Below are 17,319 nucleotides of genomic sequence, written 5' to 3'. Positions count from 1 at the left end.
TTTTAGTAAAACAAGTGATAAAACTTATAATTTGTTGCATGTCTTAGATACATACAGGAACTTTACACTAGTAAAGTTGCATTTAAAATATTCTATCATTTTAAAATGTCAGGAATTCTAACTATCCTTCCTCCAGACCAGCAAAGGTGTCTAACATGCTTATACACTAGTTAAAAGTAGACTCTAGACACACACTGCCCAGGTTTAAATCCATCCTCACTCTGTAATTTATGAGTGGTGTGGCCAACCTCAGGGACCCTCCGTAATCTCTCTGGGCCTGATCTTCCCTGTCTGTGAAATGATGGTAACCCTCCCTCCCTCCTAGGACTGTTAAGAGAACCAAATGAGTTAGTGCACAAAGGGAATTTAGTTTCTGCCCACAGTAACTATTATTATATACAAGACACAGATCCAGCAGCAAAGGAGATGTAGTCCCTGGCTTCAGGAAGCTGCCATTCTGCTGGGAATTTCTCCACCTTTGTGAGTTTCTCTTTACTTATATATATATAAGTATCCCTGATGCTGGGAAAGATTGAAGGCAGGAGGAGAAGGGAATGACAGAGGATGAAATGGCTGGATTGCATCACTGACATGAGTTTGAGCAAGCTCCGGGAGATGGCAAAGGACAGGGAAGCCTGGTGTGCTGCAGTCCATGGAGTCGCAAAGAGTTGGACATGGCTGAGCAACTGAACAACAAATCTTATGTTTGCCTAATGCTTCATTCAGAAATTTCTCTCAGGCCTTATTGCACACTGTGAGTCATGACCCAGTAGAGCAAGTTATCATCTAACATTCATTGAGGAGCTTAACTAAGCTCTCCAGTTTCAATGATTCGCATCACTGTCTTCTGTTCAGCTTCTCTTATGCTTTTTTCCTGTCCCCTTACCCACAATTATCTTTTTGATGCATCTTATTATGACTGATGTTCTTTCATTCTTAAGAATACATTTGAGACAGTCTACTTTTGCTCCCATGGAGACCAAAGAGCAAAGTGGCTAACTTCAGGTTTTGCTTTGTTTTACCCGTGTTTTCCTGTACTGGTAATTGATTTTTAGCATTCCAAGATGATATGGCTGGTCACCACAATTCCCTCCTAACGTAATTTCCCAGGTTTCTCTTCCATTCTCAGCATTATCAGATGATATTCTTAAACTGCAACCGTGACTGTTTACTCCTCCCCTGCATTTCAAGTTCTGAAGTGGCTTCTCAGCACCTCCTGGACAACGTCCAAATTCCATGATGTGGTGCAACAGGGGCCTCTGGTGACCTGGCTCCCCCATCCCCACCTCCTGCCTTCACCTCCGGTGTGCTCTGTGCTGTTACATCCCTTCTGCAATTCATCGAATGCCTGGAATGCCTTCCTGCCCCTGTTCCACTTAGAAAATTCCTACTCCCCAGCAAGATTCATTAGGTGTCACTCCTCTGTTACATTCCACTGCCCCTCCACTCCTTCCTTCACCCTGGGGAGATTACCAAGGGCTCCTGCTGTCTGTCTTCTAGAATGCTGCTCTCCTGTATGTTTCCTCCCAGACTGTGAGCTCCAGGACTTCTGGGTTGTTCACTGTTGTGCCCTCAGTGACTGCCATACAGCAAGTTATTGGTAAATAATTTAAAAAAGAAACTGTGGCAGGAGGGTTTGGGGGAAGATGGGTACGTGTATATGTATGGCTGAGTCCCTTCACTGTTCACCTGAAACTACCAGAACATTGTTAATTGGCTACACCCCAATACAAAATAAAAATTTTAAAGTCTGAGGGAAAAAGGCAAATTGAGTAGTAGCTGAACAACCTGATAGAGAAGCAAAATTTCTTTATATAGGAACTAAGCTGGAATCAAGATTGCCGGGAGAAATATCAATAACCTCAGATATGCAGATGACACTACCCTTATGGCAGAAAGTGAAGAGGAACTAAAAAGCCTCTTGATGAAAGTGAAAGAGGAGAGTGAAAAGGTTGGCTTGAAGCTCAATATTCAGAAAACAGAGATCATGGCATCTGGTCCCATCACTTCTTGGGAAATAGATGGGGAAACAGTGGAAACAGTGTCAGAGTTTATTTTTGTGGGCTCCAAAATCACTGCGGATGCTGATTGCAGCCAGGAAATTAAAAGACGCTTACTCCTTGGAAGGAAAGTTATGACCAACCTAGATAGCATATTAAAAAGCAGAGACATTACTTTGCCAACCAAGGTCTGTCTAGTCAAGGCTATGGTTTTTCCCATGGTCATGTATGGATGTGAGAGTTGGACTGTGAAGAAAGCTGATCACCGAAGAATTGATGCTTTTGAACTGTGGTGCTGGAGAAGACTCTTGAGAGTCCCTTGGACTGCAAGGAGATCCAACCAGTTCATTCTAAAGGAGATCAGTCCTGGGTGTTCATTGGAAGGACTGATGCTAAAGCTGAAACTCCAATACTTTGGCCACCTCATGCGACGAGTTGACTCACTGGAAAAGACTCTGATGCTGGGAAGGATTGGGGGCAGGAGGAGAAGGGGATGACAGAGAATGAGATGGCTGGATGGCATCACCGACTCGATGGACATGAGTTTGAGTGAACTCCGGGAGTTGGTGATGGACAGGAAGGCCTGGTGTGCTGTGATTCATGGGGTCGCAAAGAGTTGGTCACGACTGAGCGACTGAACTGAACTGAACTGAAAGGCAACCCTTAGTACATAGCTGAAGCTAATTGACATGATACAATATTACTAAATATCTCACACTTGTATCACATTTTGCTATTTCAAAAGTACGTTCATAGCCCATGACCTCAACTGGGAGGATTCTGTCTTTGACAGAAGTCAAATCACTGGCTCAGGTCTTCAAGCCTGTAAATGACAGCTGGGATAGGAACTGATTTCTGCTCCAGACACGACTGAGTGACTTCACTTTCCCTTTTCACTTTCACACATTGGAGAAGGAAATGGCAACCCACTCCAGTGTTCTTGCCTGGAGAATCCCAGGGACGGGGGAGCCTGGTGGGCTGCCGTCTATGGGGTCACACAGAGTCGGACACGACTGAAGTGACTTAGCAGCAGCAGCAGCAAAGACTATTTTCTCAGAAACTGGAATGTGCATGTTACAGGATATACACTGTATCAGGCATTGTTATCAAAGTTGTATGTATATTAACTCTTTAATTCTCAGCACAACCTACAAAGTAGATACTGCTACTGTGTCCTTTAAGGATGAAGGAGTCTAGACCCGGAGGAGCTAATAAGTGACAGAACCAGAATTAAACCCAGGCAATCTGGCCCCAGTGTCTTCAAACCATGAATGATTTCAGTTTAAGATTATATGAAGGCTGCTCAAATTTGCTACTGGCCACGACTAGATTGTACTCTGCTTGAAGACAGGACTTTTTCACTGCCTTCATATTCTAACAGCAGCTAACATACAAGGTCTTACTATATCATCTCAGGATGCTGACATTTTTAACCTATGTGTCAAACCACTGACCTCTGTGTCAGAGATCTCTACTCCAAGACTAAAAGACTATTCTCTCCTTCCATTGGCATATGCTTCTCAATTAATTAACCAATAATTTCTTTATAGCAGAGCTGAGGTTACATTGATAAAACTGTTCAAGAAACGAGTAGGTTTCAGAGTGGATCTTCTAGACTGTACATGACATGTCAGTCTGCCCAAACCTTCCTTAATCTTTTGACTTAGCTAAAGCAATTCAGTGTTAACAGTAATAAGTAATAAATAAGTCACTGATAACTTGGCTGGTGATAGGGTCATTGGATAGACCAATGTTTCCCATGATCCATCAGTTGACCACTTGTACCCAGTCACCCAGACTTCTTTGATCTCACTATACTTAAAACTCTTCTAGTTCTCTCTTCCATTGCAAGTAAAGGGACTGAAGTAAACCGGTTGCTTTCTGCTATAAGTCAGTGCCTATCCCAGTCAACACCTTCCTTCTTTCTGGCATTTCCTTTTGATACCTGAATCAAATTACTTTGATCATAATTCAATCTTTTTGATGATTGTATTATCCAAATGACATTATGCGCTACAGTTTAGGATAACCTCTAAAATTACTATACCAACAATTTATAGAGATTATTTTTTCTATTCACTGGCTGAATAAAAAAGGCATTTAAAGTAAGTAACACACCTGTCATCTGCTCACTAATTTTCTGACCCAATGTATGTGTTCTATTAGAATTTATAAATTCCACTTTGAAATGCGCCTTTGACGGATCTGAAACATAGATGAGATTTTCTCAAATTTATAGAGATAAAGTTATATTAAAACAGAATAACTACTCCTTGAAAACTATTTTAAATAGCTAATACTGTACCATTTAAATGTCATATTTACCAAGAGGAGAGTAGTTGTTTCAAATAGGACCATACATTTTAATGCATTCAGGCAATGACTGAGGAATCCTTAATATATTACTCAGTGCTTCCCCTTTGTAAAATAAAGACATCAATAATACCCTTATATTTACATGAAAAGTTAAAAGCACTCCTTTAACTTGTGATTATTACACATGAAGATATATGAAGTGCCCAAAATAAGATTCATCAAAAAAATCAATGGCAGCCAAACTCTGATATTCTTAATGGCAATCAAGAGCTTTCTTGTCCCCTCCCCTCTCTGTACCATTCTGAACGTGTGATTCTCTATCATCATGTCCTATTTGATTTTCTTCATAGCAGTTAGCACCACCTGAAGTTTTTGCCCTTATCTGTTTACTTGTTTCCAGTCTGTCTCCTCCACTGAATTACAAGGTCTAAAAGAACTACAAGCGTCACTATCTCATTTATCACTTATTCCCAGCATCTGGAACACTGCCTGGTACATTTCTGGTGAAGAACTGATGACCAGCTGACTAAGTGAATGCATTCTAGTCCTAGTGCAAATAGTGACTGAGATGAAAAGAGAAATCTTTTTAATTCTGTACTTTGGCTTCTAGGACTTTGAGGCTATGCTGACTAATGTCTAACCTTCAGATGATACACCTTCAATATTTCTGAGCATTTTAAATACAGCAGTATGTACATGTCAATCCCAAACTCCCTAACTATCCTCCCTTTCCCCCATCCTTCCCCACTGGTCCTACTGGAGAGCACAGGGGAACTCTGCTCAATGTTATATAACAGCCTGGATGGGAGAGGAGTTTGGGGGAGAATGGATACATGTATATATATGGCTGAGTCCCTTTATTGTCCACCTGAAATTAACATTTTTAATTAGCTATGCTGCTGCTGCTGTTAAGTCACTTCAGTCGTGTCCGACTCTGTGTGACCCCATAGACGGAAGCCCACCAGGCTCCCCTGTCCCTGGGATTCTCCAGGCAAGAACACTGGAGTGGGTTGCCATTTCCTTCTCCAATGTGTGAAAGTGAAAAGTGAAAGTGAAGTCGCTCAGTCGTGTCCTACTCCCAGCGACCCCATGGACTGCAGCCTACCAGGCTCCTCCGTCCACGGGATTTTCTAGGCAAGAGTACTGGAGTGGCTTGCCATTGCTATACTCCAATATAATAAGAAAAGTTAAAAAAATATTGCCATCTGAGCAAAATTTCTGGAAAAAACATAAATAATAACATGAAAGCATACGGGGTATTCAATGCAGCCTGTGATATTGTTGTGATAATCCACGACATACATTTAAAGGCCCTACTGCTGGCCTGCTGCTGCTGCTAAGTCACTTCAGTCGTGTCCGACTCTGTGTGACCCCATAGACAGCAGCCCACCAGGCTCCCCCATCCCTGGGATTCTCCAGGCAAGAACACTGGAGTGGGTTGCCATTTCCTTCTCCAATGTGTGAAAGTGAAAAGTGAAAGAGAAGTCGCTCAGTCGTGTTCGACCCTTAGCGACCCCACGGACTGCAGCCTACCAGGCTCCTCCATCCATGGGATTTTCTAGGCAAGAGTACTGGAGTGGCTTGCCATTGCTGGCCTGACTTATAACTAATCTCCAATTAATGAGACCTCTTCTTGTTATTAACTATATTGTGTAAATAAATTTCTTAACTTTTGAGGTTTCTTTTCTTTTTAATAAAGAAGACTTCACTGGTTTTAATATTTATCAATTATTGTAAGAAAAAGAAAACGTAAAGGTTCTTCCAATTATATCCACTTTCAAGGACAAGAAATTTGCACATACTTATTATGAACATTGAATAATTTCCATTTAAAAAAACTATTAATAAATTGGGATTCATGACAAAATATGAAAGCACTATTAAATCAAGTTTTTAAAACGTATTTCCCTTTTTCAGAATTAGATATACTAGGGTATACAGGAAGGGAATGAAGCATTTTTTAACAGCTCAGTATATTCAAATTCTGACATAAAATTAATAAAAGCATAAAGTATTGGTCCTCACTGACCAGAAGTTCCTGAAAGATGTCAAGGTCGTGGTGAGAAGGTGTCATAAATTTCTCACCACTTTACAAGGGCAGATTGCTAACACATGGTTGACTGAGTTAACAAGTGTAAATAAAGACTTCACATTTGTGTTACTGAAGCAGCCTGCTCCTGACAGACTGATGCTGTGGATAAACCAGGGCACTGACATTAAATGAGCGCTGAATCTGAGACCTTGTTTACTTTAAAGGCAGATTTTTCATGCTCGTACACATTTCTACTCTGCCCTATGTCATGCTGCCACCTTGACAACTCTCCCGGCAGAACACATCAAAGGTGGCTACCAAGTTCAACACGTAGGGGGCAAACACTGGGTTCATTATACCTGAGCATGTGTTGGGGGGGGGCAAGAAGGAGCTGGACTGGAGGTCCTTTTTGAAATGATATGGTTGGCTCTAAACCCCACAAAATACTGAAGCCATTCAAGACAAAATGTGCTCCTGAAACCATGGTAGCTTTTCCTCGGGTATTTCTTGCCTGTTGAGGACTCTTGAGGTGGTTTGGAAGGTTTTCTGTATATTAATGACATTTTAAATGGTCCCATTTAATCCTTACTGGGTTGAGTTCTAAATACATGGGCTACAATTTTATTTCAACTGTAGCTCATCAAAGATTTTCTATACCTTTGACCCTTGAGGAGGGGACTTTCGACCATGGGACTTTCGACCCATAAAATGAAGTATCATTGCCTTTCCTTTGCCTAATAACCACCTCTTTCATGCTTCATTGGGCACCTGACCTGTAGAAACAGCACAGGTGTCTTCTCACTCCCAGTTTTTATGTCCCTGGTCTGCCACATGCATTTTGAAACTTCATTACACATCCCCCATTGAAACACCAAGCTCCTCAAGAATAGGCACCCTAGATCCAGTTTTTATATAACTGACTTTCTTATCTTCCCCACTTCGAGTACCTTTCTGATCTTATTGCTTTCCCCACTGGGAAATCCTGACGCTTGAAATATTCACACGGGGAAGCATCATCAGTGGGCAGCCCTTCTCTCAAGGGCTGTGTGTAACTCTGTTATTAAGTCTTTTTGGTGGGCTTCCACCAGACTTTCACATAGTATTCTAACTATAAAGCAATTAAAATAGGTAATTAATGTGAACCTACTGTATAAAAAAAGGAATGCTACTCAGTGCTCAGAGGTGACCAAAATGGGAAAGAAATCTAAAACAAGAGGGGATGTATGTATATGTATAGCTGGTTCACTCTGCTGTACAGTAGAAATTAACACAACATTGTATAGCAACTATGCTTCAATAAAAAAAAATTTAAGTGGCTGATTTCATACTTAAATATAAAGCAATTAAGTTCAAAGTAAGATTTATGCTTCTGTATTTCAAAAGCAATTCTGGACACAAAAAAATTGATCTTTGGGGCCATAATAGTAAATTTTAATGCAAAACACTATTTTGATACTAACTAAAAGGGGCTTCCCTGGTGGCTCAGAGGTTAAAGCGTCTGCCTCCAGTGTGGGAGACCTGGGTTCGATCCCTGGGTCGGGAAGATCCCCTGGAGAAGGAAACGGTAACCCACTCCAGTATTCTTGCCTGGAGAATCCCATGGACCGAGAAGCCTGGTAGGCTACAGTCCACAGGGTCGCAAAGAGTCGGACACGACTGAGCGACGGAACGGAACGGAAAATTCCCATGGATGGAGGAGCCTGGTAGGCTGCGGTCCATGGGGTCACTAAGAGTCAGACATGACTGAGTGACTTCACTTTCACTTTTCACCTTCATGCATTGGAGAAGGAAATGGCAACCCACTCGTGTTCTTTCCTGGAAAATCCCAGGGGCAGAGGAGCCTAGTGGGCTGCCGTCTATGGGGTCGTACAGAGTCGGACATGACTGAAGTGACTTAGCAGCAGCAGCAAAATTCATCACAAACGTTTAGCATAAAAAATACAGAAAACTGAACATTCTTAATCAAGTCTCTCTTTTTTTTGTTTTGAACAAAATGACCTTTTTCTTTGTGTAAAATGTAGAAGAAAAAAACATGCTTAACTAGAATAACTGAATAACATAAAAGCGGATGAAGTAACAACAAAAAATGACATTAAGCTGTGTGTTAGAGGCATATGACAGACAGATGGATAAATCCCCGAACAAAACATCTGAAAGTGGCCATTATATAATAGTTGATATCCTGAAAAGCACTTTGTTTTCCAGAATTCTTAAAGGCTTAATTCTATATCCACTGCTATTATATTTCCCTGCCAATTTGAAGAAAATAAATGATTCTAATCTTGGATTTCACAATCAGCTTTCAGAGCCAGTACCCAGCTACTGCTTCAAACAGCTCCAATGCAGATTACTGTGTCATGATGGTAAATGCCAAAATAATATAATTAATCTTAACCGCTTCACTAAATTAAAGTGTCTTAAAATAAAAAAGATAAGACAGCATGTACAAGCACATACAGGATTTTATAACTAAATATATTTTAAAAATTCTGAAGAAGCATTAAAATTATAAAAGGAATTCAATAGTTTTGGACACAAGAGAGAGTAATTATGATAATTAGGTGTTATTTGCACTTATATTAGAAATGGTGTTCACTTGGTTGACTTTTATCAACAGGTCACTAAAACTTAAAATCTGTTCACCATGTTCAATTTTTAAGGCAATTTAAAAGCTAATCATTATGGCTGTTTTAACTCTAAGTTCCCTGGTTTCAGGGTCTTCCCAGGTGACTCAGTAGTAAAGAATCTGCCTACCAATGCAGGGGCTGCTGCTGCTCCTAAATTGCTCAGTTGTGTCCAACTCTGTGCGACCTCGTGGACTGTAGCCCACCAGGTTCCTCTATCCATGGGATTCTCCAGGCAAGAATACTGGAATGGGCTGCCATTTCCTTCTCCAGTTAATACAGGAGACTTGGGTTCAATCCCTGGGTTGAAGAGATCCCCTGGATGAGAGCACAGCAACCCACTAAAGTATTCTTGCCTGGGGAAGCCCGTGGGCAGAGAAGCCTGGTGGGCACATAGTCCATGGGGTCGCAAAGAGTCAGACATAACTGGGCAACTGAACATGCATGCCTCAGTTTCAGGGACCATGCCTTGGTTCCTCCCATCACCCAGCACCTGAACAGTCATTGTTCAGTGAGTGCCTAGGACTAATAATTGAATGTCATGTGGCTTGAACAGAATACCTTCAAATAATCACAAGTAATAGGGACAGCAAATAAGTGCTTTCTGTTAGTAGGTCAATCCTCCCCTGCAAACCCCTCCACAAATAATGCGCTGACCCAAAAGTTCATTCGGATTTTTCCACAACATTTTACAGAAACTCCAAACGAACTTTTTGGCCAACCGAATGTTTTCCTAGCCTGGAATGAGTCAGAGGGAGGCTGGAGGAGGTTTGGGTGAGCTTCTGAAATTATTTCACCTGCTTCTGTCAGTGAAGTGTGACCTCCTCTTTTTTCAGTCATTTAAAGCCTGACCATAGATGCATATGGGCTTCTCAGGAGGCACTAGTTGTAAATAATCTGTCATTCCTTTCTTTCATTAACAGACTGCTAGTGACTGTATGGGAGAAGGCAATGGCAAGCCACTCCAGTACTCTTGCCTAGAAAATCCCATGGACGGAGGAGCCTGATAGGCTGCAGTCCATGGGGTCACACAGAGTCGGACACGACTGAAGTGACTTAGCAGTAGCAGCAGCCAATGCAGGAGATGCAAGAGATGTAGGTTCGATCCCTGGGTCAGGAAGATCCTCTGGAGAAGGAAATGGTAACCTGCTCTAGTATTCTTTTTTTTAATTTATTTTAATTGGAAGATAATTACTTTACAATACTGTGATAGTTTTTGCCATACATCAATATGAATTGGCCATGGGTATATATGTGTCCTCTCCATCCTGAACTCTCCAATATTCTTGCCTGGGAAAGTCCATGGACAGAGGAGCCTGGCAGGTTACAGGCCATGGGGTCGCAAAGAGTTGACACAACTAAGCACACATGCATACACAGAGATGCATACAAAGGGGCCTTTAATTCTACCTTTCGAGTGATCCTTATTAGATAAGATATTTACAACCATAAATCACCTGTACTTCAATAAGAAAATAAACATTTTAAAAAAAATTTAAAAATTCCCCCCTCAAATTTGACATGATTTCTCTTATCCCCAGTCACCTTCTACAACTATATTTAAAAAGGAAAACACTCATTCATACTTTTTTCATTATTCCAACAGTACAGGATCATTTCCCCTGCAAACCTCAGGAGTCACTCTCAGGAGCACACACCAGCCTCAGACTCATAATATGTTTTCATAAGAGAGTTTTTCGAGCCGACAAATACTCACTTTAAGGTTGGATAAGCAGTTGTTGAGGAAAATGTGCCACCTGTTCAGGAACAGCTGCTTCTGGCTGACGCAGAGCAGACAGGTCACCAGTGGGTACAAGGCCTGAGGAGAGAGAAGAGGAGGTCACAGGATGATGTAATTGCAACCACTCAGGTAACACAGGCTCTCTGGAACCACCGTCCATCTGTCCATCTCCCCTGTGTGCCATATGGGCCAGGCTCTGTAACATACCCACGCCCAATGGGTGCTGCATAGAGGTGGGCATTTTGCAAGTGTTTCTGAGAAGGATGGAAATAGAATACTCTAGAGTTGTGAACAGGATTGGCCTTCCCTGGTGGCTCAGTGGTAAAGAATCTGCTTCCCAATGCAGGAGAAGTGGGTTTGATCCCTGGGTCGGGAGGATCCCCTGGAGAAGGAAATGGCAACCACTCCAGTATTTTTGCATCGCAGCTCCCATGGACGGAGGAGCCTGGCAGGCTTCAGTCTACAGGGTTGCAGTGTCGGACATGACTTAGTGACTAAACAGAAACAACAATGTACAGAGCAGAGTGAGTTTCATGGATCATAAATAGAAATCTGATTCACTGATTTAGTCTTCCCTTATGAATTTTAAAAACAATCAAAGATCACTCTCAATACTCTGCAAAAAAAGGAGGAAGGCACACTGATTTGAAAATGTTACTGGTTTTTTTGCTCATAAACATCTACTAGTTTGTCCCTGTCTTAGAGGTAGGTGTATATATTTTCTTTTTCATGCAATCTTCCTATAATTAAGGAAGATTCCTCAAAGAAATGTTATTGCCCTGGTAAACTCCACCAAGACAAATTTAACCGCAGGAGGAATTTGCTTACAACCGAATAAACAGAGGTGCTACTGTGGTTTTCCTGCTTAACTGGGCAGGTTTCCCGCAGCAACTGGAGAAGACAGAAAAGCTGGTGGGTGGCTTTTACAGTATACATGCAGAACTCACCACCATTTTGCTGAACCAGATAGTATATACCTTAATGGCTCCCCCGAAAACAAGGGCTGCTGCTGCTGCTGCTGCTAAGTCACTCCAGTCGTGTCCGACTCTGTGTGACCCCACAGACAGAAGCCCACCAGGCTCCCCCGTCCCTGGGATTCTCCAGGCAAGAACACTGGAGTGGGTTGCCATTTCCTTCTCCAATGTGTGAAAGTGAAAAGTGAAAGAAGTCGCTCAGTCGTGTCCGACCCTTAGCGACCCCACAGACTGCAGCCTACCAGGCTCCTCCATCCATGGGATTTTCTAGGCAAGAGTACTGGAGTGGCTTGCCATTGCCTTCTACAAAACAAGGGCTAGTGAAGATTTAAACAAAATATAACTGGTTCATCCATTAACTTGAATTAGCAAAAATCTATTGCCACAGTGCGATTCAGTGCTTAACATTCCATTAACTTGCTTTTTTAAAAAATTAACTTAGCTTTAAAGTAATGTTGAACTACCACTGTCATTGAGTACAACTCTAATTACAGCTGGTAATTTAAACACAAAATATAAGCAGTCACAGAGACCACAGAATGTAGACAAATGAACAAATCTGTCACCACTTCCAGCAAAGCAACTCTGAGTACCTGCTCAGATAATGGTGGTAGTGTTCATACTTTAAAGATTAACATAAGCAATACTAGAAGTCAGCAACCTAAGCAACCAGCTTCCTCTATACCATCGCAGGTACAGCTGGTCTACCACCTTCCAATTCATAAACCAGAGCTTTATTCACCACCCCAGACTTTGTCACACTCCCAGGCCCAACGGGTGTTGTGCAGAGGTGGGCATTTTGCAAGTGTTTCTGAGGACAAAGGGGACAGACAATGGAGGAAAAAGGGTGATGCAATTTAAAAAACTTCTATGTTGCTTTTCAGCACAAAAGCATTCCCCAAGACTGTTCTCTCAGCCTTCAGAGAATCTTTCCCATGGGCAACTCTCTGTGCCCTAACTCCTTCTCCTGTCTGGTTCCATTTTGATTCTGAAAATCAGGATGGGAATTAGCCAATAAAAGTTCCTTGGGCTTGAGGATAGAAACTTTTGTTAGCATCTTTAGCCTTCAGATTGGAAAAAGTACAAATTAAAATAAAAATTAAGTTAAACCAATCCTTGAACATAAACAGCAGAATCTTTAGGACTAGTAGGGTCCTTGAGGTAACATGGTTTAATTCCCTCCGGTTTCCATGATTCAATCAATGTTTAATATTAGGTACTAGCTCCAAATTCTGAAAGGCTGCCTCTTTTTGAGAATCCCATGGACAAAGGAGCCTGGCAGGCTACAGTTCACTGAATCACAAGAGTTGGACATGACTTAGTGCTTTTTGAGGGAGCTGTAGGTAATTCTCCCATTTGTGGAACTCTTATGACTCTCACACAGACTTTAGCCTAGGAATTTGGGTCACTGCAGTTTTGTGTTTTGAATTTTCTCATAGTTACTAACCAAGGAATGCTTCTTTCGAGAAGAAAGTTCCAGTGTGGTATCATACAGGCTTTCAACGAAGTTTCTGAGGCAGGGAACGTTAACTTCATTTTTAACAGCCTGAAACAGAGATGCATGTTCATATTATACTTAATGAAATTGCTGATTCTGTAATCCAATTTGAAGAGATTCTTTAAAATGAAAATGTAACTTACAGCTGCCACTGGGACAAGAATTTCAACAAACAGCCCAGCCAAGGCATGTTTGATATCTTTGTCTTTGACCTCGAGAAAGTAATGTGCACATTCCTAGGAAGCAGAAAAAGAATCAAGGGAGGGAGAAAGATTGAAATGTGCACAGAAAATTGTAGGTAAACAAATTTAAGTCAACAGATTTTAATTCACTAACACTCAATAACATCGCATACACTATAATCTATTTTAAAAAAATCACTAGAGTCCAGCATTTATATTGAAGTTCACAATAGCCTCCAAAGACATTTTACAGGGCTGGTTTTCTCAATCTCCCCCTAATTTCTATCCCAAAATCATGATGCTGAAGGATAAAGCATCTATAACCAGTAATCAGATGTTCATCCACTGACTTACTGGTTGGTTCATTCATTTATTTCCAACAAATTGCTATTGACTAGTTACTATGTGGGGGGACCCTGGGTCCTTGAATAACCCACAAATACAGATCCCCAGAGAAGGTAAACATGAGGAGAGACACAGAAGACATTCAACTTGTTTTAGGCCTTGACAATCCTGGGCACAAAGATGTTTACTTGTTAGCCCTGACATTTTAGGTGTTTATTGTTCAGATAGTTTCATGAGCAAGTCTGGAATGCTTCCTTTCCCCACCTGGGACAAGGAAAACTTTGGAAGCCTTCCTCCAGCAAGGTCTTTGCCTGTGGACTCCTGACCCCAAAGGGTGCTTTTGGTTGCCTGGGGAATAAATTATTAGAAGAGTTGGCCTGTTTAGAATTCTGCCAGTCTCCTTCCCCTTCCTGACCTTTTGGGTCGTAACTTACTGTGGTCTTTTCCAGATGTAGCTTTCATGGAAGAATCCAAGGCTACAGGTACTTCTGATGACATGTTAATATGTGTATCAACTATTACCACCTTTTTCCAGTCCACATTGAGACTATCAGCAACAACAGTTACTCAAGTCCCCAGTATATGAATATCATACTAAGACCTCAGTCCAAGACAGGCATTGCCAGCATGCAAAGTCTTGGAGACTGCTTTCCCTATACAGAATGGGGCATTATGGTTCCCAGAATTATGGTCCTTTTCCTACATTATTTTGCATACATATGTAAATATCATCTCAAATTGTCATGCACGTACACATATACACGAATCATGAGCATGAAAGAGAGAAAAATGGTTAGTATTCACTGAGTCCAAGAATGCCCAGAACCACCTTCCAAAGTGAGTGTCACTGTCACCACTCTACAGACAAGGTAAGTGAAGCTGGGAGGAGTCAGGCTGTGACTTGTCCAAGGTCACAGAACTGATAAGCACTGAAGCTTGAATTCCACAAGTTTGATAGGGGCCTACATTCTTCTTTTTTTAAACAGTTTTATTAAATACAGTTCATATACCATGCAATTCACTCTCATAAAGTGTACAACTTGATAGCTTTTAGTATATTCACAATTACACATCTTTCACCACAATCAAATGTAGAACCTTTTCATTATCACAGAAAGAAATTTTGCACCCGTGAGCCAGAAGCACGGCCCTCCCTAAGCACAGCCACCTCCTCCAGCCCAGCACAACTAACCTACTTCCCGTTTCTGTGTGTTTGCCTCTCCTGGACATTTGCTATTAGGAATAATGCTTCTGTGAACACTTAACATTCAAGATTTTGTGTGGGCATACATTTTCATTTCTCTTGGATATATACCTAGAATTGGAATTACTGGATTGATGATTCTAGATTTAAATATTTGAGGAATTGCCAAACTGTTTTCAAAAGCTGCTTGTCTATTTTACATTCCCACCAGCAGTGTATGAGGGTTACCATTTCTCTACAATCTCACCAACAGGTAACTTGCTGTCATCTGTCTTTCTGCTTATAGCCATCCTAGCAGGTATGAAGTGGAACAACCTCCATTCATAACCCCGGTATTGAAACTCTTTATTAAGATTCCCACTAAATCTAATTCACAGCACCATTAGAAAAAAAAATTCTTTCAGATACTAAAGTTTTATAAAATCTAATACAGCTGTGTATTCTGGGAAATCCTTATTAGCAATAATTCTTTAGTACAAAATGGTGAACACTGTGTCACAGACACCTAAACCTATATGGTTTAGTTGATTTTTACAATAAGTATAAAAAAGATTTCATTACTTAAAGTTTTGATGCCTAGAAATGTTAACATTGCCATCTCAATGCTATTGATCTTAAAAAGTAAAAAATAAAGCCATATTTTATTAACAGAATAATATGCAACCAATGAGTGAAAAAATGAAAAAAAAATCTACAAATAAAATTGCACTGTACACCTACTCCAAAGATTATATGTTTGAAAATGAAATTATATGCCTGAAATTCTATTACTAGGTTATGAAACCCACTCTCCGGGAATGCAGGAAACACGAGACATGGGTTCAATCCCTGGTTGGGGAATATCCCCTGGAGGAGGAAATGGCAACCCACTCCAGTATTCTTGCCCAAAAAATCCCATGGATAGAGGAGCCTGGTGGGCTGCTGTCCAAAGAGTCACAGGGAGTTGGACACTACTAAGCAAATAAGCACATCAATTACTGAGGAAAAAAACAGTAGGACTTTAGTGAATGGGTTCTCACATTTCAGGTCAGTCACTCTGAGGAGGGAAGATGCACAAGTTCCCACCCAAGACAGTACCTGCATAAACTGAAGAGAGGCCTCAAAGTCCTCCACTGGATACATCTTAATTCGAAAGAACTTCATCCCCATTATCAAGCTGATGATGCTTTGAACGATATATGGGCTCTGCTCTTTGTGCCGTAATTCTTTGAGCTCTGCCATAAATTTCTTCTTTACAGCAGGGAATCTAAGAAGAGGACAGAAGTGATTTGTCAAATGATGGGTAGGAATGTGAGGGAAATGCAGGCCTCCGACATCTAGGAGTGACAGCGCAACTGATGGGGACACGTTCCCATCAGCTGAAGGACAACGATGGGCATTTTGTTAAAGTCTTGATATTGGGGATTTGGTAAGAGTCCAATCTTGTTTCTTCTCTTATTCTACCAGACGCTCAACGTCTCCTTCAAGCCAGGGAGAAGATGCAAGGTTATTTAGAGTCCTTCAAAATGCTCTAGCTCTTAAATTGAGCATGATGAAAACCTCCATTTCCTCTGACTTAGCAATTCCCCAAGGGTCTGAAGTATCCAATTGTGAACAGATGAGCAATAATATATTATAGGAGGCCAGGTATTTCTGACAACAGCAGCAAATAATGCCAAGTATATTTCTACATCCATTTACAAAGTTTTCTGTTGTTGTTTCTTTTACAGTTTTAGGTTAATGATTATTGAGAAAAATATTTTTAGGTTGAAGGAAAAATCTAGTAATGGGAAAATTAAAATCATTTCTAAAAGATGACTAAGCTCTCTAATACATGTGTGGGATTTTACAACTAAAAAGAGAGGATCCCCAAGGAACTTAGGGTATTTATACAGTTTGAAAGTAAAATAATATTAATAACATTAATCACAACATTATCATAAAAAGTTTAAAAAAAGAATAGATTCTAAGAGAGTGGAAAAGTAGCAGATTGTCAAAGTGCCGAAGGGTAAAGGAACATAAACAAACAAGCTTTCCAAGCTATATCTGAGCTGGCTGGTTTGACTATTAGTTTAAAGAAAGGAAAAACAAGGGAAGTTTTCAAAGATTCACTGCATTCTGTTTTCTGAGTCTATCACCCTGAGTTTCCACATAGGATCACTTAGGAACAAGACATGATCAGAAAGGGTGATTATGTTTATAAAAGTTGAAGGCCAATTAACAGAATCCCAGAAGTTTGGAACAACAACTCTCAACACCTCAGAGTAGAAATTTTAGGACGTATAAAGTAAATGTATGGACATAGTTTCACCAACAGGCAGTGCAGGGGGTGTATGTTTGGCAAGTTGGGTGGAAGGGGCTTCATGAGAACTGGCCATTTTCTTGTTCCTGGCTTGAGTGCAGGACGTTACATTTGGTAACAGG

General features: G+C 40.9%; 1 protein-coding gene across 7 annotated transcripts in view; it reads right to left on the bottom strand.

Moving 5' to 3' along the window:
* Window positions 1–17,319, bottom strand: part of FRY (FRY microtubule binding protein) — a 438,131-nt gene that overhangs the window by 138,521 nt on the left and 282,291 nt on the right. For all 7 annotated transcript variants that reach the window (XM_055426288.2, XM_055426285.2, XM_055426286.2 and 4 more), the window contains 4 exons: window positions 15,994–16,162; window positions 13,329–13,421; window positions 13,135–13,233; window positions 10,690–10,791 (listed from right to left, as the gene is read on the bottom strand). In XM_055426288.2, coding sequence (XP_055282263.2) covers window positions 10,690–10,791; window positions 13,135–13,233; window positions 13,329–13,421; window positions 15,994–16,162 — 463 coding nt within the window. The remainder of the gene's footprint in view (window positions 1–10,689; window positions 10,792–13,134; window positions 13,234–13,328; window positions 13,422–15,993; window positions 16,163–17,319) is intronic.

Source organism: Moschus berezovskii, chromosome 13 (assembly GCF_049115385.1).
Source record: "Moschus berezovskii isolate FMDL1 chromosome 13, NW_MosBer_1.0, whole genome shotgun sequence".
NCBI classification, from domain to species: Eukaryota; Metazoa; Chordata; class Mammalia; order Artiodactyla; family Moschidae; genus Moschus; species Moschus berezovskii.
The sequence above is the reverse complement of the archived record's forward strand: the minus strand, read 5'-3'. Positions and strand labels throughout refer to the sequence as shown.